The sequence below is a fragment of the Ranitomeya imitator genome, chromosome 4, assembly GCF_032444005.1.
Source record: "Ranitomeya imitator isolate aRanImi1 chromosome 4, aRanImi1.pri, whole genome shotgun sequence".
NCBI classification, from domain to species: Eukaryota; Metazoa; Chordata; class Amphibia; order Anura; family Dendrobatidae; genus Ranitomeya; species Ranitomeya imitator.
In genome coordinates this window covers 692,948,089-692,973,395 of record NC_091285.1, presented here as the reverse complement: position 1 = coordinate 692,973,395, position 25,307 = coordinate 692,948,089, and the positions used below count along the sequence as shown (strand labels likewise).

At 42.8% G+C, this 25,307-nt stretch overlaps 2 protein-coding genes across 2 annotated transcripts; both read left to right on the top strand.

The window, feature by feature from the left end:
• Nucleotides 1-1,270: 1,270 nt before the first annotated feature.
• Nucleotides 1,271-6,784, top strand: LOC138674738 (vitelline membrane outer layer protein 1 homolog). Its single transcript, XM_069762553.1, has 3 exons — nt 1,271-1,423; nt 4,871-4,983; nt 6,484-6,784. The coding sequence occupies exons 1-3, from the start codon at nt 1,271-1,273 to the stop codon at nt 6,782-6,784; spliced, it is 567 nt and encodes a 188-aa protein (XP_069618654.1).
• Nucleotides 6,785-18,474: 11,690 nt separating this feature from the next.
• LOC138674376 (vitelline membrane outer layer protein 1-like) lies at nt 18,475-25,017 on the top strand. Its single transcript, XM_069762224.1, has 3 exons — nt 18,475-18,704; nt 21,890-22,014; nt 24,385-25,017. The coding sequence occupies exons 1-3, from the start codon at nt 18,540-18,542 to the stop codon at nt 24,677-24,679; spliced, it is 585 nt and encodes a 194-aa protein (XP_069618325.1). The 5' UTR covers nt 18,475-18,539; the 3' UTR covers nt 24,680-25,017.
• The last annotated feature ends 290 nt before the right edge of the window (nt 25,018-25,307 follow it).

The following is a 25,307-nucleotide window of genomic DNA, read 5'->3' as shown; positions in this document are numbered from 1 at the left end:
TTCTAGCTAGATAGGAAAAAGTACAGGACAGAGCGCTGTGCGGTCAGTAATAAAAACTAGAAAAAGTCCACCGCAGAGAAATGCAAAAATCTCCACACCTGACTAAAGGTGTGGAGGGCAAACTCTGCTGCCCAGAGCTTCCAGCCTAGCTGAATAGATCCATACTGATAAGCTGGACAAATGAACAAAACATAGAAAGTGGAGAACCACAAGTCAACAACAAGAGAACTGCAAAAGAACAAGCAAGGACTTAGCTTTAGCTGAATTGGTCAGAGTGTCAGGAAAATCCTAAGAGCAAGACTCCAGGCAGGAACAATGACAACTGGCATTGAATGAGGGAAAAGGCCAGACTAATATAGCCGAGCCAGAAAGACGATCAGTGAAAACAGCTGCAGAAGCTAAATCCAAGAAGCAGCCATACCACTCAAAACCACAGGAGGGAGCCCAAGAACGGAATTCACAACAGTCGACGTGTCTAGGATTTTTTAGGCACACCCAACGGCTACTTCTAGTTGCGGTGTTAAGTTCAGGAATTGCGGTCAGTATAGTTTCCACCAACTCCAGAGAAAGTTCCATGTGGCTCCAAGGCCACCAGATCGTAACAGGCAGGGTCCTCGCCCCTCTGTATCAGTCTGTCATTGTTAGTCTTGTTTACTGTAAGTGATATTTGTATTTTGGTGTAACCCATTCTCATGTACAGCACCATGGAATTAATGGTGCTATATAAATAAATAATAATAATAATAATAATAACAATAACAATGTCTGACATTCAAAGCCCGAGTACAGAAAGCGATGTCAGGATCGGCCATCATTCTCCTAACTCAAAATCAACAGAGGCAAAACGGATGTCGGCTGTGTGAAAACAGCCTAAAGTTGCTGTACGCGCCTTCAGATGCCCCATAACAGCGGCATCGGCTGCAACTATGATTTTGTGTTAAAAAAAAAAAAAGTTGTTGGGTTCTATATAATAATGTTCCAATCTATTGCTTGAAGCAGTAATTCATACACATCTTGGCATATATCTAAACCGAATAATTATCCAATATGTTTTACCACTGAGAACCTTTGGTCACTGTGACCCAGGGCCGGACTGACCCATTGATAATGTTGTTTAATATACTAAATCACGCAGCTCAGCCCGAGCTAATTATTATCCATCACCAAGGAGATGGCTCTTCACGAAATACAATTCTTGGTTCTCCCTTAGCTATAAATACAGGGGGTTTATAAATACCAGTCACCTTCCATCTATCGTCCCCGAGGCAAGATGCTGTCGAAGGTCCTGGTCCTTCTGCTGATCGTGCAGACCAGTCAGGTCTTATCTAATGTCATCTCGGTCAGTAATGGGGCACAGTGGGGAAGATGGGGAGAATGGGCCAAATGTCCCAATGGGTCGGTGGCAAAAGGCTTCAGTTTGAAGGTAAGTTTTAGATTATAAATAGAGATGAGGGAACCCGTTGAACTTAAGACTCATCGTGACAAATTTATGGGATGATAATAAACTTGCATACGATTTCGCAATCTCCCATTTTATTTAATAGTCACAGTTTACTTAGGTGTTTTGAGGTGTACATGACACCATGTCTCCTCTTCTTCATTTGTGCCTCACATCTAGAACATCCCAAATTCTTCTCTTAGGGTACCGTCACACTATACGATTTACCTACGATCACGACCAGCGATATGACCTGGCCGTGATCGTAGGTAAATCGTAGTGTGGTCGCTGGGGAGCTGTCACACAGACAGCTCTCCAGCGACCAACGATGCCGAGGTACCCGGGTAACCAGGGTAAACATCGGGTTACTAAGCGCAGGGCCGCGCTTAGTAACCCGATGTTTACCCTGGTTACAAGCGTAAAACTAAAAAAAAACAAACAGCACATACTTACATTCTGGTGTCCGTCAGGTCCCTTGCCGTCTGCTTCCCGCACTCACTGACTGCCGGCCGTAAAGTGAAAGTGAAAGCAGAGCACAGCGGTGACGTCACCGCTGTGCTCTGCTTTCACTTTACGGCCGGCAGTCACTGAGTGCGGGAAGCAGACGGCAAGGGACCTGACGGACACCAGAATGTAAGTATGTGCTGTTTGTTTTTTTTTAGTTTTACGCTTGTAACCAGGGTAAACATCGGGTTACTAAGCGCGGCCCTGCGCTTAGTAACCCGATGTTTACCCTGGTTACAAGCGAACGCATCGCTAGATCGCATCGCTAGATCGGTGTCACACACACCGATCTAGCGATGACAGCGGGAGATCCAGCGACGAAAGAAAGTTCTAAACGATCTGCTACGACGTACGATTCTCAGCAGGATCCCTGATCGCTGCTGCGTGTCAGACACAGCGATATCGTAACGATATCGCTGGAACGTCACGAATCGTACCGTCGTAGCGATCGAAATGGCAGTGTGTGACGGTACCCTTAGGCGAAAACCAAAACTCTTGAAAACACATCTTGTCTAGTACCAGGTCCTCTTGGTTTGCCTTCAACTAACGAGACTGTCTGTTCTACTTATCTACAAATGCTTCTCAAGCTTCCAAATGCTCCACCTTTGATCTTCTATGGATGTCCTTTCTTCTTCCTTATTAACGACATCTCCTCTCTATAGCTGCCCTATTGTCTGTCATCTTCTGCGTTACCTAATTAGATTTCTCTATGGGGGAGGCAGTTATAAGACTACATCTATCTACACTCCTAAGATCTTAACCTTTTTGACCAAATCTCATGATCTCAATAAGCTATTGTTTTTCCGAGAGATGGGTTTGAGTCATTATACCTTGTGTTCTTTATGTGAGAGTGAGGTGTTTAGTGGTGGCGTGACATTCTATCTCTTCTTCTTCCTTTATGCCTCACATTTAGAACATCTCCACTTTTTCTCTCTGGAAAAAATTAAACTCTAGAAAACACATCTTATCTACTACCAGATCCTTGTAATTTGTCTTCAACTTAACGAGCCTGTCCCTTCTAACATGACCCTATCCACAAAGGCACCTCAAGCTTCCATGTGTTCCACCTCTGATCGTCTATGGACATCCTTTCATCTTCTCTATGTATGACAACTTTTTGCTGCAGCTGCCCTTACCCTATGTTATCTTCTGCCTTACCTAATTAGTCTTCTCCATGGGGGAGTCAATTATAAGAATCTATCCATCCACCGCCTTAAGACAGCAACCTTTCTGACCAAATGCCATAAACTCAATACACTGATGTTCTTCTGACGTCTTGGTTTTAGTCTCCTTAACCTTATGTTATGTAAGTGTGAATGAAGAAGTAGGTTACTTCCCCTCTCAGCTCATAACAATATAATTTACTAATTTACATGTATGATTGATGTCTCATTAAATATTTATATTGCAGAGTATGGATTAATTAAAAGGGTAGAAACATTTATTTTCTAAAAACCATATTAGTTTTTCAAAACTTAATTGATAGAATAATATACGGAGGAGAGAAATGTGGTTAATGTGTCTTGGTGCCTTAATCTCAGTGGCCTGACAACTCAGATGCTTGTAGTCACTTAAAGGGGTTGTCCTTATCTATAATATTGATGACTGATCCTCAGGATAGGCCATCTCATCGATATTAAATCGGTGGCTGTCTGACACCCCAAACCTTACCAATCAACTGTTTTCAGGGCTTATAGCGGTGGGAGGTCCACAGATTACAGAGCCAGGACACCACAGCACAATGTATAGTGGCCATTTATGGCTATTTCAGCTCTGCCTCTTTTGAAGTGAATGTCATTTGCACTTCAGTACCCAGGAACGCCCACTATAGAGTGTCCGGAGCTGTGGTGTTCTGGCCCCGTACCTATTTATTTATAGTGACAGTGGAAACTGGTAACAGTCGATCATGGGGCTACTGCTTGTTGGACCTCCACCAATCTAGTACTGATGACTTATACAAAGTCTAGGTCATAAATATTGCTAATATAGACAGGGCTATCATCTGGGCATTACTGCCCCAGGCTCCATCTCTTCTGCTCACAGTGGTAGGATTTTGCCAGTTCAGTAACTGAACGTGCGTCCTTAGACACATGTTCAGTTAAAATCTATAAGCAAGCGTGAAACGTCCGTAGTGCATCAGGCTCTCTTATCTGCATAGCTCCACAGCTACCTGCATTCCGCACTTTGATATGATTTGATGTCACTTTTCACCATGGAATAAAATTGCACATCAATAATGATCTGTGTGAGTGCTCCAATTCTTTTAACTTCTTATATTATATTTGTCCCTTGTATGTGGTATTATTTGGTCACTATGTGGTGGTAATGTATGGTCTAGTCATGGTATGACGGTATTTTTCCCTTGTATATGGTATTACTGTTCATTTTAAAAAAGTAAGTGATACATTCCCTTAAAGAAAAATAAACAAAAATATACCTAAAAAGAGTACAGGATATTTTAAATAATGTTTAATAGGTTATAGTAGAGTCTACCTTGTTGTGGTGACGGCTTAAAAAAATCTTTTGGCCAATACAAAAGCTACTGGCTATGCATGTGATCTGGTGTTTGATGGGAACTGATAATGTGTGATTGTTAAGGATGTGGTGCAGAACTGGAGTTTTTCCAAGAGTGGCCGATACGACTGTGGAAGGTTCGAGGGGTGGAGGCGGAGCTGGGGTGGAGCCTGGGCAGAGTCTCAAGAGGGCCTGATAATTTTGCCAGTATTGGTTCCTGATATACTTGGTGGCAGCCCTAAGTATAGGTCATCAATATCGTTATCTTAGATAGTTACTTTAAGAAAAATTAAGTAAAAGCTAGAGATAAGAGGCTACCAGACAGCTCTGCTGGTGCTTATAAAATTGGATAAATTGAAATCCTGCTGGTTATCCCAAGCACTAAAAACTAATATTTCTAATGATTCATTTTAGGTGGACAGTCAGCATATAAGAGGAGATGACACAGCTGTGAACGGAATCAGATTACATTGTGTTAAATGTAAACCTCCTCATGATGAGAAGACAATTACCTCAGAAGTGGGACCGTGAGTCTAAATAGCTCTCTATCACCATATTCTCGATTGATCTTCATGTTCATCCTGTTCTGAATGATCGGAATGTTTTGACAGTAGAAGCTGGCCCTCCCTATGATGTAGCCCACTTGTAGATGTACTTTTGCTGAAAATGGATCCGCCCCTGCGGAAAATAGGCTCACCATTGCTTAAAATGGATACGGTACTCTCCTTCTGAACATAGGCTCACCCCTGCTGAAAATGTATCCGCCCCTGCTGAACATAGGTTCACCCCTGCTGAAAATGGATCTGCCCCTTCTGACAATAGGCTCAACCCTGCTGAAAATGGATCTGCCCCTTCTGAATATAGGCTCACCCCTGCTGAAAATGGATCTGCCCCTTCTGACAATAGGCTCAACCCTGCTGAAAATGGATCCTTCCCGTCTGAACATAGGCTCACCCCTGCTGAAAATGTATCCGCCCCTGCTGAACATAGGCTCACCCCTGCTGAAAATGGATCTGCCCCTCCTGACAATAGGCTCAACCCTGCTGAAAATGGATCCTTACCGTCTGAACATAGGCTCACCCCTGCTGAAATAGCATCTGTTAAAGATGGATATATTTGTGTTAAAAATAGATATACTTTTGATAAAAATTGATCAATTTCTACTTAAGCATAGCCCCAATTGCAAATTGATCAACCCCTGCAGAAATGTCATACACTCCTAAAAAAATGAATTCAACAGACCTAATAAAAATGAACCCTCCCATGACAATGGATGAACCCTTACTGAATATAGATCTATACTTACTGATAATGAATCCCTCTTTCCAAAAAAAAAAAACTGTTAAAAATAGACTCCCCCTGCTGAAAACGTATCCTCCCCTGATAAAAAAAAATTGATTTACACTGTAACCTACTAATAATTGTTCCACTCCACCTTAAAATTATCCCTAACTGCAAATTGATCCACCACTGCTAATAATGGAACCACCCCTGCTGAAAATTCATCCACCACTAATAAAAGAAATTGAGTTTGCCCTTCTGAAAGTCAACCCCTCCTGAATATAAATCTACTCTTACTAAAAATTGATCAATTCCTTCTTCAAAATTAGCTTCTGCTGCAAATTGATCTACCCCTGCTAAAAATGGTTGCTGAGAACTTCTGCACCCCAATTAAAAAAATTGATTTACTCCTACTAAGAATGAAACGCCCTTTCCTAAAAGTAGTTATTGCAGTAAATTGATCTTCCCATGCTGAATATGGATTCACCCCTGCTCAAAATGCATCCACCCCTGAATAAAAAAAAAACAGTTGATTCAACCTTGCTAAAAATGAGCCCCCTGCAAAAAATAGAGCTTAATGTTATTTGTCCCCTTGCTAAAAAAAAATGTTTTACTATTAATTTTCCTACATCGGGAGAAATCTTTGCATTTTGTGTTAAGTGTAATGAGGGTCTTGTTAGTGGTTGGTAGATTAAGGTACCAAAATTGTCTCCAAAATTCATTGTTTTGTGGTTTTTCTTTTACAGATGGGGAGATTGGAAGGAAACTAAATGGTGTAACTATGGGATCCTTGCAAAATTCTCTATGAGGGTAGAGCCGAATCAGGAAGATGGAGACGACACGGCCGTCAACAACTTCAAGTTTCAATGCACCGATAAGGTTCAACAACTGGAAGGCAGAGGGCTCTACTGGGGCGATTATGGAGAATGGAGCGAGACCTGCTCAAATGGAATCTGCGGCCTCAAAACTAAAGTTCAGGGAAATGATAAAGTTCCCTGTAAAGATAATACTGCTCTCAACGATGTCCAGTTCTTGTGCTGTAACTAAGTCGGAAAACCTGAGATGTCTGAAAATAATCAATAAAATGACTTCAGAGTAACTGAAAATGCTTCTATGAGATGTCACATAAAGTTCCATTACTTGCTGAATGGCTATATACTGTTACTAGACTGTATGAGTCCAAGGGAAGATCTCACATCAGTCAACCCCCAGATGCTGCGCTCAGTATCTACCATGGCATCTAGGCGGTTAGACATGATGAGAGAGCTTCTTCGGTAGTCACCCCATTGGTTGCCCAAAATGAGACCATGTGCCATAGGAAGGAAATAATGCTGTATCACACCGAGTACACAAAGCATTACCGAGCACATTATAAAGTCAAATAAAGACTAAAAAAAATAATGAAAGAAAATGTTATGAAGCATTTTCTTAAAAAGTGGCTTCATTTTGCCAAAATACTAAAAAATATTACTAAAAAATATAAAAGTTATTTTTGCAAAGTCGTATGCAGCCACAAAAGAAACATTGGTGTTATAAGTGGTGCATGATAGGGGTGGTCTTGTTACTGATTTATAGGGAATTTAATACAGTCAACAAGCATGTCTGCAGCTTTGTACGAGGGACAGAGCCCTCTTATAATGCTCATTGCCAGTTCCAGTGGCATAATCATTGGTCAAGTGGAAGACGAAGGGCCAGGATCTGACCTTGGACTGGCAATTTTTTTTATGTGTTATGGCAAAATTTGCACCAATATCTTGTCCTGTATGGCTTCCAGCAGGAGAGGCGCAAATCAATCTGCAGGAGCCAGGACCATCGGGAGCCCTGGATACCGCCTGGTACCAACCAGAATTCCTGACTTGACACGTTGACGCTACGTCATATGTGCTTTACATCTGCAATCTAGAGGAGGTGCTGGAGATTCGGGCAGGGAGGAGGCGGTTCACAAGGCTCCCATTCAGTATATTATTTGGTGAATTAACTTGTGACATTAAAAAAAAAACATCTTCCTCATTAAAAAAAAAAATAATAATAATATTAACAAGCCCTCAAACTGCTATGGCAATGAATAAATAAGAAAAGTTATAGCAGGAATGAAATAACAAAAACTAAAAATTGAAAAATGGCTGCACAACCAGGGGGATAAAGGCATGGTTATGAAGACTACCTCAAATCATATGTCTTGCCAGGGACAGCTCGGGACTAGTGATCAGCAAATGTGCTCGGATAACGTCTTATTCGAGCATGCTCAGGTGTCATCTGAGTATCTGGGCGTGCTCGTATATTATGCTCGAGTCCCTGCTGCTGCATCATTTGCATCTGTTACACAGCTACAGCACTTGTGGGGATTGCCTGTTTGTTAAGCAATCCCCAGGCGTGTTTCTAGTTATTTTAAAAATATAAATCTGAAAATTGTGACATGCATTTCTATTAAGCCCACATTTCACTGCAATTACTGTTTCAGTCATTTGGGATCTGTCTGGAGCGCCCCCCAAGGGCCGTGGGGTACTCGGTACCGGGTCCTGCGGTTCACGGGGGGATGTCACGGTGGCTGACCCGGTCCGTGGGCCTGGGACGTCCATATTAAAGGGAGAATGTCTTTAAAGGGATAAAGTTTATGTTCGTGATGCCACCTATGGTATTCGGTCAGGGTGACCGACGCTGCTTTAAGGGGTCCGCTGGGGTGATGTTATGGCAGCTAGATGGTATACCTTCCCACAGGTGAAGTATATCCCCAGGGCTTCCCAGTGTGTAGATGGTGGATGGTGAGAGGCACGGTGAAGAACGAGGACACAAGGTTGCAGTCTCTTTACCTTTACTGAAGACTTCAGCATCCACAGTCCAGAGCACCAGATCACACGGCAGGCAGAGTCTGGTCGGTTTGGAGGCAAGTCCAGAGTCCCCTTGTCCAGGTGGAAATCAGTAGCCTTCCCTTGTGCTGCAGTGGTGTATTCCCTTACTGCCTATGGCTTCACATAAGGGTTTCATAGATGTGGTGTTTCGCTCTCTCTGTCCCCCATATAGGATAGGACAAAACCCGTATTACTGGTGACTTGAGCCTGTTTATAGGGTCTCTTAGATAACCCGGCTCTGTGGGTGTCACCGTGCCTTCTGGGTGTAGGTGCGGACAGGTAACCTGCAATTAGCTGTCCTGCCGGTTTCTGAAATAACTGCTATAGGAAAAATAAATGGAGACACAAAGCGCAAAATAGGGTATTATCCTCTAGATAACCAAGAAAGCTTTCTTAGAATTGCTCACCTGATTTTGTTGAATGAAAAGCATGTAGCGATTTTGGCTGCTGCAGATCCACAAGCCGATTAACAGCCGTATGACAATATAAACTGTGCAGGAGGTGTGGGTTAAATCCGCGCTGCCTTAATGATGAAGTTCCAAGGCACCGCGGATTTAACCCACACCTCCTGCACGGTTTCTGAAATAAGGTGTGGAGGTCCTTACTCCCTCGGTGTTCCGGCTACTGGGATTCTGCACCTCAGAAGGAGGCAGCCTGTTCGGGGCTGGTCCCCTTCTGGTATCCTCTCCTTTGCTTTGACTTCCTTCACGCTCGCTGCAATATAATTCTGCTTTTCAATGTCACTTTCTGGGAGCTGCAGCTCTGAGGGCATGCACAGCTCCATTAACCTTCTGTCCTCCACAGACTACTGTCTGGAACTTTCTGTGTCAGGAACTGACTAACTTTCCCTACAGACTACCAGTTATATATATGGGGAGTGACCTAATAAAAAGGAGCAGAAGCTCCCCCTGGTGGCCTGGAGTGTGAATGTGTTGCATGTTTGTGATACCTGGATGCAGTTATCCTTTCTTGCCTCCAAAGGTAGCATCACTCTCCCCGAGAGGAAAGCAATACCACTGCGACGACCAAGACCCTGGGGCGCCGCATGTCTCTACCAGCATTGCACATCTAGAGGCTGAAAGTTTTGCCCATTTTTTTCTTTGCAAAATAGCTCTAGCTCAGTATTAGTTTACCGCCACACATAGCTCTTTGCATTTAGCCCAAAAAGTTCTACTATGCTTTCATCTGACCAGAGAACCTTCTTCCACATGGTAGTTGTGTCCCCTACTTGCTATGTGGAAGAAGGTGTTCTGGACAGATGAAACCAAAGAAGAACTTTGGTCTAAATGCAAAACGCTAGGTGAGGCAGAAAAACCAGCACTGCATATCACCGTGAAAACACCATCCTCACCGTCACACATGTTGGTGGCAGCATCATGCTGTAGGGAGGCTTTTCTTTTCACTTTCATGACCAGGCCAAATTTTACAATTCTGACTATTGTCACTTTACGCTCCATCGAGTACTAGTGATTCTGAGATTATTTCTCGTGCCAGTTTGTAATTCATGGCATTGGTAAAATTTGTTTGCTATGACTTGCGTCATATGTGCCTAAATGAAGCAATTTTCAAACTTCTTATGCCCTTAAACCAGGGAGTCATGTCACACAAAATAGTTAATAAATCACATTTCCCACATGTCTACTTTACATCAGTACAATTTTTGAAACATAGTTTTTTTTTTGTTAGGAAGTTATAAGGGATAAAAGTTGACCAGCGATTTCTCATTTTTCCAGCAAAATATACAAAATAATTTTTTTAGGGACCACCTCACATATGAAGTGACTTTTAGGGTCCTATGTGACAGAAAACACTCAAAAGTGACACCATTCTAAATCCTGCACCCTTCAAGGTGCTCAAAACAACATTCAAGAAGTTTATTAACTCTTCAGGTGCTTTAGAGGAATTAAAGCAATGTGGAAGGAAAAAAATTAACATTTTTCTTTTTTTCACAAAAAATGTTATAGCATCACATTTTTTATTTTCACAAGAGTAACAGGAGAAAATGGAACCAAAATTAGTTGTGCAATTTCTCCTGAGTATGCTCATACCCGATATGTGGGGGAAAACTACTGTTTGAACACACGGCAGGGCTTGGAAATGAAGGAGCACCGTTTGAATTTTTACATGCAAAATTAGCTGGAATGCAGATGCCATGTCATGTTTAGAGAGCCCCTCACGTGCCTAAACAGTCAAAAAACTCCATAAGTGACCCCATTTTGGAAACTAGACACCTCAAGTAATCTATCTAGATGTACTTTGAGCACCTGGAACCCCCCAGGTTCTACATAGAAGCTAATAATGTTGAGCTGTGAAAATAAAAAAAATCACGTTTTAACCACAAAAATGTTGTTTTAGCCCCAAATTTTACATTTTCACAATTGTAACACGGAATCCAAAATTTATTGTGCAACATCTCCTGAGTACACTGATAACCTATATGTAGGAGAAAACTACTGTACGGGGGGGGGGGGGGGGGGGCGGTTATGGCAAGAAAAAGAGTTATGTTTTAAAACGCAAACTATGATAGAATTGTTTTGGATGATATGTCGCATTCGGAGAGCCCCTGATGTGCTTAAACATTGGAAACCCCACACAATTGACCCCATTTTGGAAACTAGACCCCTCTACTAATTTATCTAGACATATGTTGAGCCCATGGAACTCACAAGTGCTTCAAATAATTTTACAACGTTGAACTGTGAAAATGAAAAAAAAAATGTTTCCCACAAAAATGTTCTTTTAGCCCCATATTTTTCATTTCACAAGGATAGCAAATTGTGCAATTTCTTCTGAGTGCACAGATACACCAGTAGCATAGCTACCAGGGGGAAGAGGGTGCGGTCGCCCCAGGCCCCATGCTCAGAGGGGGCCCACCCAGAGCTATGCTACTGTAACTGTATCGGCGTGCACAATTACACTCTGCAGTAGAGCAGTGGGCCCCCACCCGTCATCGCAAGTTCAACTGTATCAGCTACATGTCAATACACTTGACCGCATTGACCATCATTCCCCCTCTCAACGTCTGATGTCACTGATGCAGATTCTGACAGTGGGCACGATGACTTAATTACCTGGCACCCCGCTGACCGGAGATGTGCAGGCTCTGAGAGCAGTGAGGGAACGAGTAGGAGAGGTGAGTATTATATTTATTTATTTATTTATTTTATGGGGTGCATTATATTGTAGACTATGGGGAGTGAATTACACTATAGTCTGCCTATGGGGTGCATTATACTATATAGAGTCTGCCTATGGGGAGTGCATTATACTATATAGAGTCTGCCTACGGGGAGTGCATTATACTGTATGGAGACCTATGGGGGTGCATTATACTATATAGTCTGCCTATGAGGGGTGCATTATACTATATATTGTCTGCCTATGGGAGTGCATTATACCAAATAGAGTCTGCCTATGGGGAATGCATTATACAATATAAAGTCTGCCAATGGGGTGCATTACACTAGAGAGTCTACCTCTGGGTGGGGCATTATGCTGTATAGAGTCTGCCTATGGGGAGTGCATTATACTATATAGAGTCTACCTATGGGGAGTGCATTATACAATGCAGAGTCTGCTTATGGAGAGTGCATTATACAATATGGAGTCTGCCTATGGGTTGTTCATTATAATATATAGTCTGCCTGTGGGGGGCATTATTCTATATAGAGTCTGCCTATGTGGAATGCATTATACTATATAGAGTCTGCCTATGGGGGCTATATTATACTATATAGAGCCTGCCTACGGGGGTTCATTATACAATACAGAGTCTGCCTATGGGAAGTGTATTATAGAATATAGAGTCTGCCTATGAGGAGTGCATTATACTATATGGAGACCTATGGGGAGTGCATTGTACTATACGGAGACATATGGGAATCCATTATTCTATATAGTCTGCCAATGAGGAGTGCATTATATTATATAGAGTCTGCCTATGGGGAAAACATTATACTATACAGAATATGCCTTTGGGGAGTGCATTATACTATATGAAAGTCTATGAGGAATACATTATACTATATAGAGGCCTACAGGGAGTACATTATACTATATGGAGGCCTATGAGGAGTTCATTGTACTATATGGAGGCCTATGGGGAGTGCATTACACTAGAGTCTGCCTGTGGGGAATGCATTATACTATATAATGTCAGCCTATGGGGAATGCATTATACTTTATAGAGTCTGCCTATGAGGAGTACATTATACTATATAGAGTCTGCCTATGGAGAAAGCATAATATTACATAGAGTCTGTCTATGGGGAAAACATTATACTCTACAGAGTATGCCTTTGGGGAGTGCAGTATACTATATGAAGGTCTATGAGTTCATTATACTATATGGAGGCCTATGGGGAGTGCATAATACTATATGGAGGCTATCTAGGAGGCCATCAGACAGTGTGGAAATTACAGTGAGAGGGCCATCATACAGTGTTGCAGCCATTAAACAGTTTTGGGGCTACTAAGGCTTCTTTCACACTAGCGTCGGGCTCGGCCCGTCGCAGTGCGTCGGGCCGAGGTTACTGACGCTAGTGTTGTCTCTGCTGCACAACGGGTGCAGCGGATGCTGCTTTTCAGAGCATCCGCTGCCCCATTATGAGGTGCGGGGAGGTGGGGACGGAGTACCGGCCGCGCATGCGCGGTCGGAAAAGACGGTCCGTCGGCTGCAAAAAACGTTACATGGAACGTTTTTTGCGGCCGACGGTCTGCCACAACACGGCGCAACCGTCGCGCGACGTCGCGTAATGTTAGTCAATGGAGAAAAAATGCATCCTGCAAACACTTTTTCTGCAAAACGACGCATTGTGACGGATTGCAGTTAACGCTAGTGCGAAAGTAGCCTAAGGAGTCAGTATACTAAGAAGTCAGTATACTGTGTGGGTTGTACTATACAGTGTGGGGACATCATACTGTGTATAGAGGAGCTGTAGGATATTGTGACTGTCAGAGGGGCACACAGAAGGCATTATTACTTTTTAGCATTCAATATGAAAAGGATTGGAAATCCAGCGAGGCATATGTGGTAAAATTCTGAAAAAAACACTATAAAAAATGAATAAAATTCAAAAAGAGAGAATAAGGCTCTTTAGCTGAAACGCGTTGCTCAGTGTGCCACTGGTGATTTAATCTCTGTTTTTAAATTTTATTCAAGGGGCAGTGGCACCATCATTTGGGCATTGGTAAGGTATATTTGCATTTAACGAGCTTTATTTCTTGTGCAAATGTTTGTGCATTAGTACAGACCAGTGATGCAGATCTATGGAGTCTGGGCGCGCTATATGGTCTAACCGATCTGATATGATATATTAGGTGTCCTCCTCCTGGACTTCTATAACTGTATGGGTAAACCGCACTGTATAACTATTGTTACATTGATGTGATTCTAGTATTGCCAGGCCTATGGTTATGCCACTTCAATCTGTTTGGCTCAACTTTAAGCACTATTGGCTACTTTTTAAGTTGTCATATGTTTCAATGGATTAATAAAGATTTCTCTATTTTTGTTCTAAATACGCTTCTGTTTATATTCTCATATGTATTTTGCGTAGACCAGCTCCCCATATTATCCGACTTGGATACAATAATTGTCTGAATTTCATCTTTGGTATATATGGTGTATCAACTGTGTATCCTATAGCAGGGGTAATAATTGGAGTCAACAGGTAAGGGAAGGACTTCCTCTGTGGTAGGGTAGACCTCAGGTACCTGCATGCCGGGTCCGGAACTGGATAGGCTGCATCCTCTGTTCCTGGGGGAAGCCCGCGTGGGCGGACCTTTCCCTGCTGTAGGAGGGAAGTTTGAGAGAGACGGAGCTTCCTGCTAAGAGGAGGGGGCGGAGAGGGCCACAAAAGGGTGCGCAGCCGAGAGGAGAAAGCGCGCAAGAGGAGGGCGAGAGTAGCGTGCATAGCAGTGAGTGGCGCGCTCGGTCTCCCTTGCCCTCAGAGAGGACTGGCGTCACATGCAGAGACAGGCGTGCACTGTAGCACGCAAGAGGGAGAGACCGCTGCAGAGCCGTGCAGAACAGAGGTGTGCAGAGCCATGCACACAGAGCAGAGCCGGGTGCGGCAGCAGAGTTAGAGAGGAGTGCTCCGGTCTCTCCTGTCTGGAGCATCGGCGCCAAAGAGACCGGCATCGCCTGCCGCCAACAGCGGGGACCAGGGAGAGCGGGACGTGCGGTGTGTGCCCAGTGATAGCCAGAGAGTACCGGGTGCTGTACACGACGTGAGCGTGAGTGCTGCACACGCACTGCCCCAAGGGAGATCACACACCGGACTGACACTTGCACCCTGACGTGAGGAGAGAATAGTTGTCCTGACCGTCTGTTACCTGACTACCCCACATTTGAGATAGTTAATGAGCCACGTTGGGCTCGCACCGGACTGTGGCCCGTGCCTTTAATAGCCACATTAGTATATGGACTAGACCCAGCGGAAGGTACCGGAGACCGACCACTGTCTTCAGAAGATGGAACCAGCCACTACAGGACCCTCCAAGAGAAGGCGATGCACCTGCCATTGCCGGCGCTATTTAGTGCGCAGCAGAAGCTGCCGTGTGAGAACTTCCATATACTCTTGCTTCCTTATTGCTGTGTTTGAACTGCTGCATTTCACCTGTCTTTAATACCATTAACTCTTTACCTCCCTGCGCAGAGTATTTCCCCTGTAAATAAACCTGTTAACCCTTGCTCTGCCTCCTGTGTGTCACTGCATCCTACGCACCTGCCAGCATCCTACAGCTACCTACCGTGGGTACGGAAAGTATTCAGGCCCCTTTACATTTTTCACTCCTTGCTTCATTTCAGCCATTTGATAAATTCAATAAAGTTATTTTTTTTCTCATTAATGTACATTCTGCACCCCATCTTGACTGAAAAAAAAAACAGAAATGTAGAAATTTTTGCAAATTTATTAAAGAAAACCTGAAATATCCCATGGTCATAAGTATTCAGGCCCTGTGCTCAGTATTGGTCACAGAGTTGTTCTGAAGCCGCTCCTTTGTTATCTTAGCTGTGTTCTTAGGGTCATTGTCTTGTTGGAATGTGAACCTTCGGCCAAGTCTGAGGTCCAGAGCACTCTGGAAGAGGTTTTCATCCAGGATATCTCTGTATTTGGCCGCATTCATGTTTCCTTTAAGCAACCATCCTGTCCCTGCAGCTGAAAAACACCCCCATAGCATGATGCTGCCACCTTGTTTCACTGTTGGGATTGTATTGGGCAGGCGATGAACAGTGCCTGGTTTTATCCACACATACCGCTTAGAAATATCACCAAAAAGGTCTATCTTCGTCTCATAAGACCAGGGAATCTTATTTCTCATAGTCTGGGAGTCCTTCATGTGTTTTTTTTAGCAAACTCTATGTGGGCTTTCATATGTCTTGCACTGAGGAGAGGCTTCCATCGGGCCACTCGGCCTAAAGGCCTGACTGGTGGAGGCTGCAGTGATAGGTGACTTTGTGGAACTTTCTCCCATCTTCCTACTGCATCTCTTGAGCTCAGCCACAATGATCTTGGGGTTCTTCTTCTCTCACCAAGGCTCTTCTCCCATGATTGCTCAGTTTGGCTGGACGGCCAGGTCTAGGAAGACTTCTGGTGGTCCCAAACTTCTTCCATTTAAGGATTATGGAGGCCACTGTGCTCTTAGGAACCTTGAGTACTGCATTCTGTTGTCACTTTGGCCAGATCTGTTCCTTGCCACAATTCTGTCTCTGAGCTCCTTGGCTGGTTCCTTTAACCTCATGATTCTCATTTGGTCTGACATGCACTGTGAGCGGTGAGGTCTTATATAGACAGGTGTGCACCGCTCCAAATCAAGTCCTATCAGTTTAATTACACACAGCTGGACTCCAATGAAGGAGGAGAACCATCTCAAGGAGGATCACATGTAAATGGACAGCATGGGACTTAAATATGAGTGTCTGAGCAAAAGGTCTGAAAACTTAGTGCAGCGCCCCAGAGACCTGGTCGTTGCAGTAGTATCGCTCTGCCACTAAGGGGAGTGATGGTACGTCTGATGGCACTAAAGGAGTTCATCTGACCAGGTATCACCAGCACACAGTACACTTCACACTCCGGCCACTAGGGGGAGCAAAAGGTTTTATTTATTAGGCCACTCCTCACACTGGTAAAACTAGGGGTTGGATAGGAAGTTAGGGAGAAGCTGACTGGGTTTTGTCCAGGCAACATCCCATGGCAGGGGGTGTTGCGGGGAAGATTCAGGGGGGGTCCCTGTCAGGCGTGGGAACCTGGCAGGCACCTAGCGACAAGGATAGAACGTTACGGAGCCGCGCCTGCGCTATCTGCGGCGGCATCCAAAGAAAGGACACGAAGCGAAGGATATTGTGGACAGTGAGAAATGAGATTAAAGCACAAAGGAGAGCCAGTAGGAGTCGTGCCCGGAGAACGGCAACATCCTACTGAGGCGCGTAGCCGGTGCCCGGAACACCGAGGAAGTAGCTGACTTTATGCCTTACTTCAAATACCACAGGACAGTTAATTATAGGTTGGCTGTCTACCTTACATCACCGATGCAGACATAGGGGGCAACGCGTGGAGAGGGGCGTCTCTAGGGTCCCGGAAGAGCTCCGAGCCTTCCCGTCAAACGGGTGCGTCCTAGCCATAACAAACCTGGGGGACGGAGAATAGAAAGAATGAGAAAGAACTAGAAAGAATGAGAACAGAAGTTGTGAGGACTATCCCGAATTCTCAGCAGGGAAGCACTACAACACACAGGCGCTAGTGGTAGGCAACGATTTCCACCTGCAAAGGAACTCTGGATGTGCCTTCGGACCGGCCGGTCTCAGACAGCCTTCAGTAAAGAGGTAAAGAGACTGCAACCCTGTGTCCTCGTTACTGTCTGCACCTCACACCATCACATTCCACCTTACTGGGAAGCCCTGGGGACATACTTCACCTGTGGGAAGGTAAACCATCTAGCTGCCATCACATCACTCCAGTGGTCCCCAAGCAGCATCGGTCACCCTGACCGAATACCACAGGTGGCGTCACAAAATCTTGACAGACTCGTATCACCTTTCATTGGACGCCCCTTAGCAGGGTCACGGACCGGGTCCAGCCACCGTGACAACCCTAGAACTGAGACCGAGAGGACCGGTACCGAGTAACCTGTTGCCTTGTGTCTGAGGGTGCTCCATTATGACCATGTAATATTTCGGTTTTTCTTTTTTATTAAATTTGCAAAACTTTCTACATTTCTGCTTTGTTAAGTCAAGATGGGGTGCAGAGTGTACATTAATGAGCACAAAATTAACTTTTTTGAATTTACCAAATTGCTGCAATGAAACAGAGTGAAAAATTTAGAGGGGTCAGAATACTCTCCGTACCCACTGTATGGCTGCTGGTCTAGAAGTACAACCCCCAGCCTCAGAATGATGCTGCTCTGGTGATAAATGAGCACATGAGTGGTGGACCACTGACATGGTCAGTAGTAGCTCTAATATTAAAGTTGCCTCCTCCACAACCTTTTCCCCAGCCACCAAATCCTCATCAGAAAAGTCCTTGCAGATATTGGGGCAGGCGTCTGGTCGGTTCCCGTGAGGGTGGCTGATCTTCCCACAGAGGTTACATCTCATGATAAAACTCTGACACATTTGTCCAAGGTCTGACTTTTTTTGTTATAGTATGTTATTTTTTCCTAACAAAACAGAAATGCCATGTCACCTGAGATGACCGCAGACAGCTTGTACAGCGGTACAGATTTTCTAGATGTGTGAGGGTAATGACTTTATTTCTATGCCAGGGAACAGTCCCTGTTTGCCTTTTACTGGGGTCTTGGCTGGAGATCAAAGTTTTAATATTTGAAAGAATTGCTACATGCTGGAGGAACTTTTACCTGATGTTCCCGCCCTGGACTCTGGGACTTCGGTTCATCTAGAGCTGGTGGTGGAGCCAGAACTAGAAGAGCCTCTCGTGACACATCTGTTCACAATGTCTTCCATCCTCTGCTCGTTCCTGCTGCTCTCTGTCATCTCAGGAGCATTTGGGGAGAGGGATTATGTTGTTATAGGTATACCTAACGGGGGATCTTGGGGTGAATGGGGGCCCGCGGAGTGGTGTCCCTGTGGTTTTTATGCAAAAGGATTTTCTCTAAAGGTAAGAGACCAGGATGTATTTATAGATCATGACCCTGAAAAGTGTTAAGCATTTTTTTTAGAAAGGAATTTTGGGTGCTTTTTTTCACTTTCCCTTTAAAATCTCTTATGCCTTTTTGGAATATGTCCAATATTGCTTTGACCTATCACAGGAGTCAAATTGAGCATTTCTACGCCAACCGAGGCACTACGTAATTGATGTTCTTGTTCCAAACCCTTTATTAACCATTTATTTGCTAACACATTTCCTATATATTTTTATGCTTTGCCATATCACGATTTCCAACTTCTCAGCCATTGACATTTGTGAATCATTTTCACATTGAATTCTTCAATACTTCTTTATCCTGGACTCTGTAGACACAACTGCTGTGCCCCCATTTTCTACTCTCCATTGTTCCAATCCCTTTTCTTCTGATTGAGGGACTGGGTTGCTTAGCATTTCTTAAAATCTCTTGGTATCGGCCTAAACACTTCCGTCTTTCTGTCTGTCTGTCTTTCTGTCTGTCTGTAATGGAAATCCCAAGTCGCTGATTGGTCGCGGCAAAACAGCCACGACCAATCAGAGACGGGCACAGTCCGGCAGCAAAATGGCTGCTCCATACTCCCCTCCAGTCAGCGCTCACACAGGGTTAATGGCAGCACTAACAGACCGCATTATGCCGCGAGTAACGCACTCCGTTAATGCTGCTATTAACCCTGCGTGACCAACTTTTCACTATTGATGCTGCCTATGCAGCATCAATAGTAAAAAGATCTAATGTTAAAAATAATAGCAAAAACAAAAAATAGTTATATATTCACCGTCCGTTGGCCCCTCGGATCCAGAACAGGCCTTTTCCGCTCCTCGTGACGCTCTGGTGACCGCTCCATGCATTGCGATCTCACAAGATGATGACGTAGCGGTCTCGCGATACCGCTACGTCAACATCTCGCGAGACCGCAATGCACTCTTGAGACCGGAGCGCGCGAGGAGCATCGGTAAACGCTTTGCCTGGATCCAGGGGCCAACGGAAGGTCAGTATATAACCATTTTTTATTTTAATTCTTTTTTTTTTTAACAGGGATATTATGCCTACATTGCTATATACTACGTGGGCTGTGCAATATACTACATGGGCTGTGCAATATACTATATGTGGGCTGTGCAATATACTACACGGGCTGTGCAATATACTACATGGGCTGTGCAATATACTATGTGGGCTGTGCAATATACTATGTGGGCTGTGCAATATACTGTGTGGGCTGTGCAATATACTGCGTGGGCTGTGCAATATACTGCGTGGGCTGTGCAATATACTACATGAGCTGGGCAATATACTGTGTGGGCTGTGCAATATAGTACGTGGGCTGTGCAATATACTGCGTGGGTTGTGCAATATACTGCATGGGCTGTGCAATATACTACATGGGCTGTGCAATATACTACGTGGGCTGTGAAATATACTACATAGGCTGTGCAATATACTACGTGGGCTGTGCAATATACTACGTGGCTGTGCAATATACTATGTGGGCTGTGCAATATACTATGTGGGCTGTGTTATACACTATGTGGGCTGTGTTGTACACTACGTGGGCTGTGTTATATACTGCGTGCGTGGGCTATTATATACTACGTGAGCTGTGTTATATGCTACGTGGGCTGTTATAAACTATGTGGCTGTGTTATATGCTATGTGGGCTGTTATACACTCCATGGGCTGTGCTATATACTTCGTGGGCTGTTATATACTACGTGGCTGTGCTATATACTCCGTGGGCTGTGCTATATACTACGTGGCTGTGCTATATACTACGTGGGTGTGCTATATACTCTGTGGCTCTGCTTTATACTACGTGGCTGTGCAATATACTACGTGGCTGTGCAATATACTACGTGGCTGTGCTATATACTACGTGGCCGGACGCGACAGGTGCAGTCCGGCCACGAATTGGCGCGGGATTTGAACCACACTTCGCTAATTGGTTGCGGCCGGCCGAATCCTGTGTATTCAATGTAGTATTCTAAAATCTTCATAAATAAACTACATACATATTCTAGAATACCAGATGCGTTAGAATCGGGCCACCATCTAGTCTAGATATAACATCGTTTGTTTTACAATAAAAAGTATAGATAGCAGTTTTCACCTTCATCCTACATGGGTATCGTAGACTGTGGAGGGAGGACATTAGCAAGACATGTAGTGGATGTACTTGCCTCACTCGGGAGTGTACTTTGACCCACCCAATGCCCTCCTGGTATGGAAAAAATACACAGATGTGTCTGCCCTTACCTCTAGTCAAATTTGATGAAGGCTCCTTACAACATACCCATAAGCTGAAACATTCTTACATAGACACATGTAACGTCAACAAAAAACAATTCCAAAGCTGGTCATCTCTGGGTATCTTCAACCAAGAGTAAAAAACAGATTTCCCCTTTTCAGCACTATACCCAAAATGTAGCATCTTTGTAAAGTTTCAGAAGCCTGAAGACCCCCATACACATTAGATAGCCATCAGCCAAACAACAGGTATCTCCCTCCACCCCAACACACTCAAGAATGCTCGGCTCGACTAAGCATTTCTGGGGTCTCTATGAGAGAACCATGGCCAGAATCTTTAGGCATTTGATTAGACCCTGAAGTAGAAATGTATCGGTAGTTGGAAATCCAACCGGCTGGACCCTTCTCTCCACAACACCATCTGTCAGTGAAGAGTCAAGAGGCCATCGTACACATCAGATTGTGGGACAATGTTGTCGAATTCGGCCAACTATTGTTCTAATGTGTACTGAGGTCAGTAAAAATCTGAACTTCACTGTAGATCCTACATGAGAAAAAAGCTGTGGACCAGTACCTGAATAGCCATTGTGAATCGATTGGCCACAATGGATGTTATTGCAGGTTTGCTAACAATTTTCAAAAAATGGAATCTGCATGGACCTAGAGCCGGCCAATTACCACCCAATATACATTTTTAAAGTTGTCATCAACACTCTATTCAGATTTAGCCTCTTGTTGGATCTGAGATCAGGACCTATTTTACAATATGAATATTCCTCAAAACCACATGAAATGAGATTTTCTGAGCTCGACCCGTGGTCAAGACATTTGAATAATGGTAAATGTTGTAAATTTCACTATAAAGCTATAAAGGAACTTGCGGTATTTTATCCTTGGCAATCTTTTGACCTAGGTGGAAATAAAGCAGAAAGCTGATGATGATACAGGGCTGAACGGGATACGTCTCCACTGCTTAAACAAAACGGACATCCACCCGAACGTAAAAGATGAATACATCATCAAGTCAGCGGAAGGACCGTGAGTAGAGAAAATAAAATTATCCCAAGGACCAGTGAGACTCCAGAGAAAAGCTACATGTAGAGGCTGGCCGACAGGACACGGCCAGATACTCAGGCACATAGGGGCAGTATTACAGTAGCTATATAATTATACATAGAAGCAATAATATAATAGTTATATTATTATATATACGAGGGGCAGTATTATAGTAGTTATTTTCTTGTACACAGGAGCAGTATTATAGTAGTTATATTCATGCACATATGAGCAGTATTATAGTAGTTATATTCTTGTACATAAGAGGAGTATTATAGTAGTTATATTCTTGTACATAAGAGCAGTATTATAGTAGTTATATTCTTGTACATAGGGGCAGTATTATAGTAGTTATATTCTTGTACATAGGAGCAGTATTATAGTAGTTATACTCTTGTACATAGGAGCAGTATTATAGTAGTTATATTCTTGTACATAGGTGCAGTATTATAGTAGTTATATTCTTGTACATGGGGCAGTATTATAGTAGTTATATTCTTGTACATAGGAGCAGTATTATAGTAGTTATATTCTTGTACATAGGAGCAGTATTATAGTAGTTATATTCTTGTATATAGGAGCAGTATTATAGTAGTTATATTCTTGTATATAGGAGCAGTATTATAGTAGTTATATTCTTGTACATAGGGGCAGTATTATAGTAGTTATATTCTTATACATGGGGCAGTATTATAGTAGTTATATTCTTATACATGGGGCAGTATTATAGTAGTTATATTCTTATACATGGGGCAGTATTATAGTAGTTATATTCTTATACATGGGGCAGTATTATAGTAGTTATATTCTTGTACATAGGGGGCAGTATTATAGTAGTTCTATTCTTGTACATAGGGGCAATATTATAGTAGTAATATTCTTGTACATAAGAGAAGTATTATAGTAGTTATATTCTTGTACATAGGGGCAGTATTATGGTAGTTATATTGTTGTACATAGGGGCAGTATTATAGTAGCTATAATATTATACATAGAAGCAATATTATAATAGTTATATTATATATAGGAGCAGTATTATAGTAGTTATATTCTTGTACATAGGAGCAGTATTATAGTGGTTACATTCTTGTACATAGGGGGCAGTATTATAGTAGTTCTATTCTTGTACATAGGGGCAGTATTATAGTAGTAATATTCTTGTACATAAGAGCAGTATTATAGTAGTTATATTCTTGTACATAGGGGCAGTATTATGGTAGTTATATTGTTGTACATAGGGGCAGTATTATAGTAGCTATAATATTATACATAGAAGCAATATTATAATAGTTATTTTATAAATAGGAGCAGTATTATAGTAGTTATATTCTTGTACATAGGAGCAGTATTATAGTGGTTACATTCTTGTACATAGGGGCAGTATTATAGTAGTTATATTCTTGTACATAGGAGCAGTATTATAGTAGTTATATTCTTGTACATAGGAGCAGTATTATAGTAGTTATATTCTTGTACATAGGAGCAGTATTATAGTAGTTATATTCTTGTATATAGGAGCAGTATTATAGTAGTTATATTCTTGTACATAGGAGCAGTATTATAGTCATTATATTCTTGCACATAGGAGCAGTATTATAGTAGTTATATTCTTGTACATAGGAGCAGTATTATAGTCATTATATTCTTGCACATAGGAGCAGTATTATAGTAGTTATATTCTTGTACATAGGAGCAGTATTATAGTAGTTATATTCTTGTACATAGGAGCAGTATTATAGTAGTTATTTTCTTGTACATAGGAACAGTATTATAGTAGTTATATTCTTGTACATAGTGGCAGTATTATAGTAGTTATATTCTTGTACATAGGGGGCAGTATTATAGTCGTTATATTCTTGTACATAGGAGCAGTATTATAGTAGTTATATTCTTGTACATAGGAGCAGTATTATAGTAGTTATTTTCTTGTACATAGGAACAGTATTATAGTAGTTATATTCTTGTACATAGTGGCAGTATTATAGTAGTTATATTCTTGTACATAGGGGCCAGTATTATAGTAGTTATATTCTTGTACATAGGAGCAGTATTATAGTAGTTATATTCTTGTACATAGGAGCAGTATTATAGTAGTTATATTCTTGTACATAGGAGCAGTATTATAGTAGTTATTTTCTTGTACATAGGAACAGTATTATAGTCGTTATATTCTTGTACATAGGGGCAGTATTACTGTAGTTATAGTCTTATACATAGGTGTGGTAATAGTGTGGTCATATTTTTGTACGTAGTCTTCAGTGTAATACCTGTTTTATTTTTGTCCATAAAGGTGGTATTATTTCAAAACATATCCATTAAATCTTGTCTTAACATTTCTGATTTTACTCGCAGCTGGGGTGAGTGGAGTCCCACCTTATGGTGTCCGGTAGGACATCTAATTAGCTTCAGCATGCAAGTGGAGCCACCAAGAAGAGGCGTCGATGACACAGCAGCTAATAATGTAATGTTTCAGTGCACGGATTATGAGATCATGTTGGGAGCTGGCCATAGTTGGGGAGATTATGGCCGGTGGAGCGGAAAATGCATGGATGGAATTTGTGGCATGAAGGCCAAGGTGGAGCGCCCACAAGGCAGTGGAGATGACACGGCTCTCAATGACGTCCAGTTTATCTGCTGTAAGAAATAGATGACAGCGGAGAGCAAGGACTAACTGTGGAAGTAAATCTTGTGCTACATTTTTTGGAATCAAGTATTTTTCAACAGTCTTCAGTCTATTTCTACTCAGTAAATTGTTATTACTGATTTTTGTTTGCATAAAATTGATTATTTGTTTAAGGATTGAATTGTAATAGATAAGTCAATCGCAGCACACGATGACAAAGTAAAATGACTTTTATGCAGCATTAACTGGACCTCAATGGATTCTAGGTTGATGGGCGGCCACTGGAAATCTATGTGAATATTACTTATAGGCGCAACAAATTTTAAAAGAGTGAATTACTTATATAAAACCTCACAACTCTCACATTTGGTCTTCTCATTCATTATAGTTGTAAGGGGCTGGGTGGTTAAACCACTGTGTTTCGGGGCCCAAGGAAAGCCTGGAGGGGCACAAATAGTGGCCTCACCCAAACCAACCTCAGATACACAGCGGCATACGATACCGCAATCCGAGGAGAAACAAAGGAAGTGGAACATGTGCTACCCCAAGACAGATCTTGGGCAGATGGCGGCTGACCCCCTAGGAACGGGTAGCTGCGGTGGCCCGAAGGAAGGTCCAGTAGATGTAGGCAGGTGCTGTGAGAACACGGGAA

Coding starts and splice junctions, on each gene's coding strand:
- LOC138674376 (XM_069762224.1), top strand. CDS start 18,540: ATGTCTTCCATCCTCTGCTCGTTCCTGCTGCTCTCTGTCATCTCAGGA. Junction 18,705..21,889: donor CAAAAGGATTTTCTCTAAAG/GTAAGAGACCAG, acceptor CTTTTGACCTAG/GTGGAAATAAAGCAGAAAGC. Junction 22,015..24,384: donor ATCAAGTCAGCGGAAGGACC/GTGAGTAGAGAA, acceptor TTTTACTCGCAG/CTGGGGTGAGTGGAGTCCCA.
- LOC138674738 (XM_069762553.1), top strand. CDS start 1,271: ATGCTGTCGAAGGTCCTGGTCCTTCTGCTGATCGTGCAGACCAGTCAG. Junction 1,424..4,870: donor CAAAAGGCTTCAGTTTGAAG/GTAAGTTTTAGA, acceptor GATTCATTTTAG/GTGGACAGTCAGCATATAAG. Junction 4,984..6,483: donor ATTACCTCAGAAGTGGGACC/GTGAGTCTAAAT, acceptor TTTCTTTTACAG/ATGGGGAGATTGGAAGGAAA.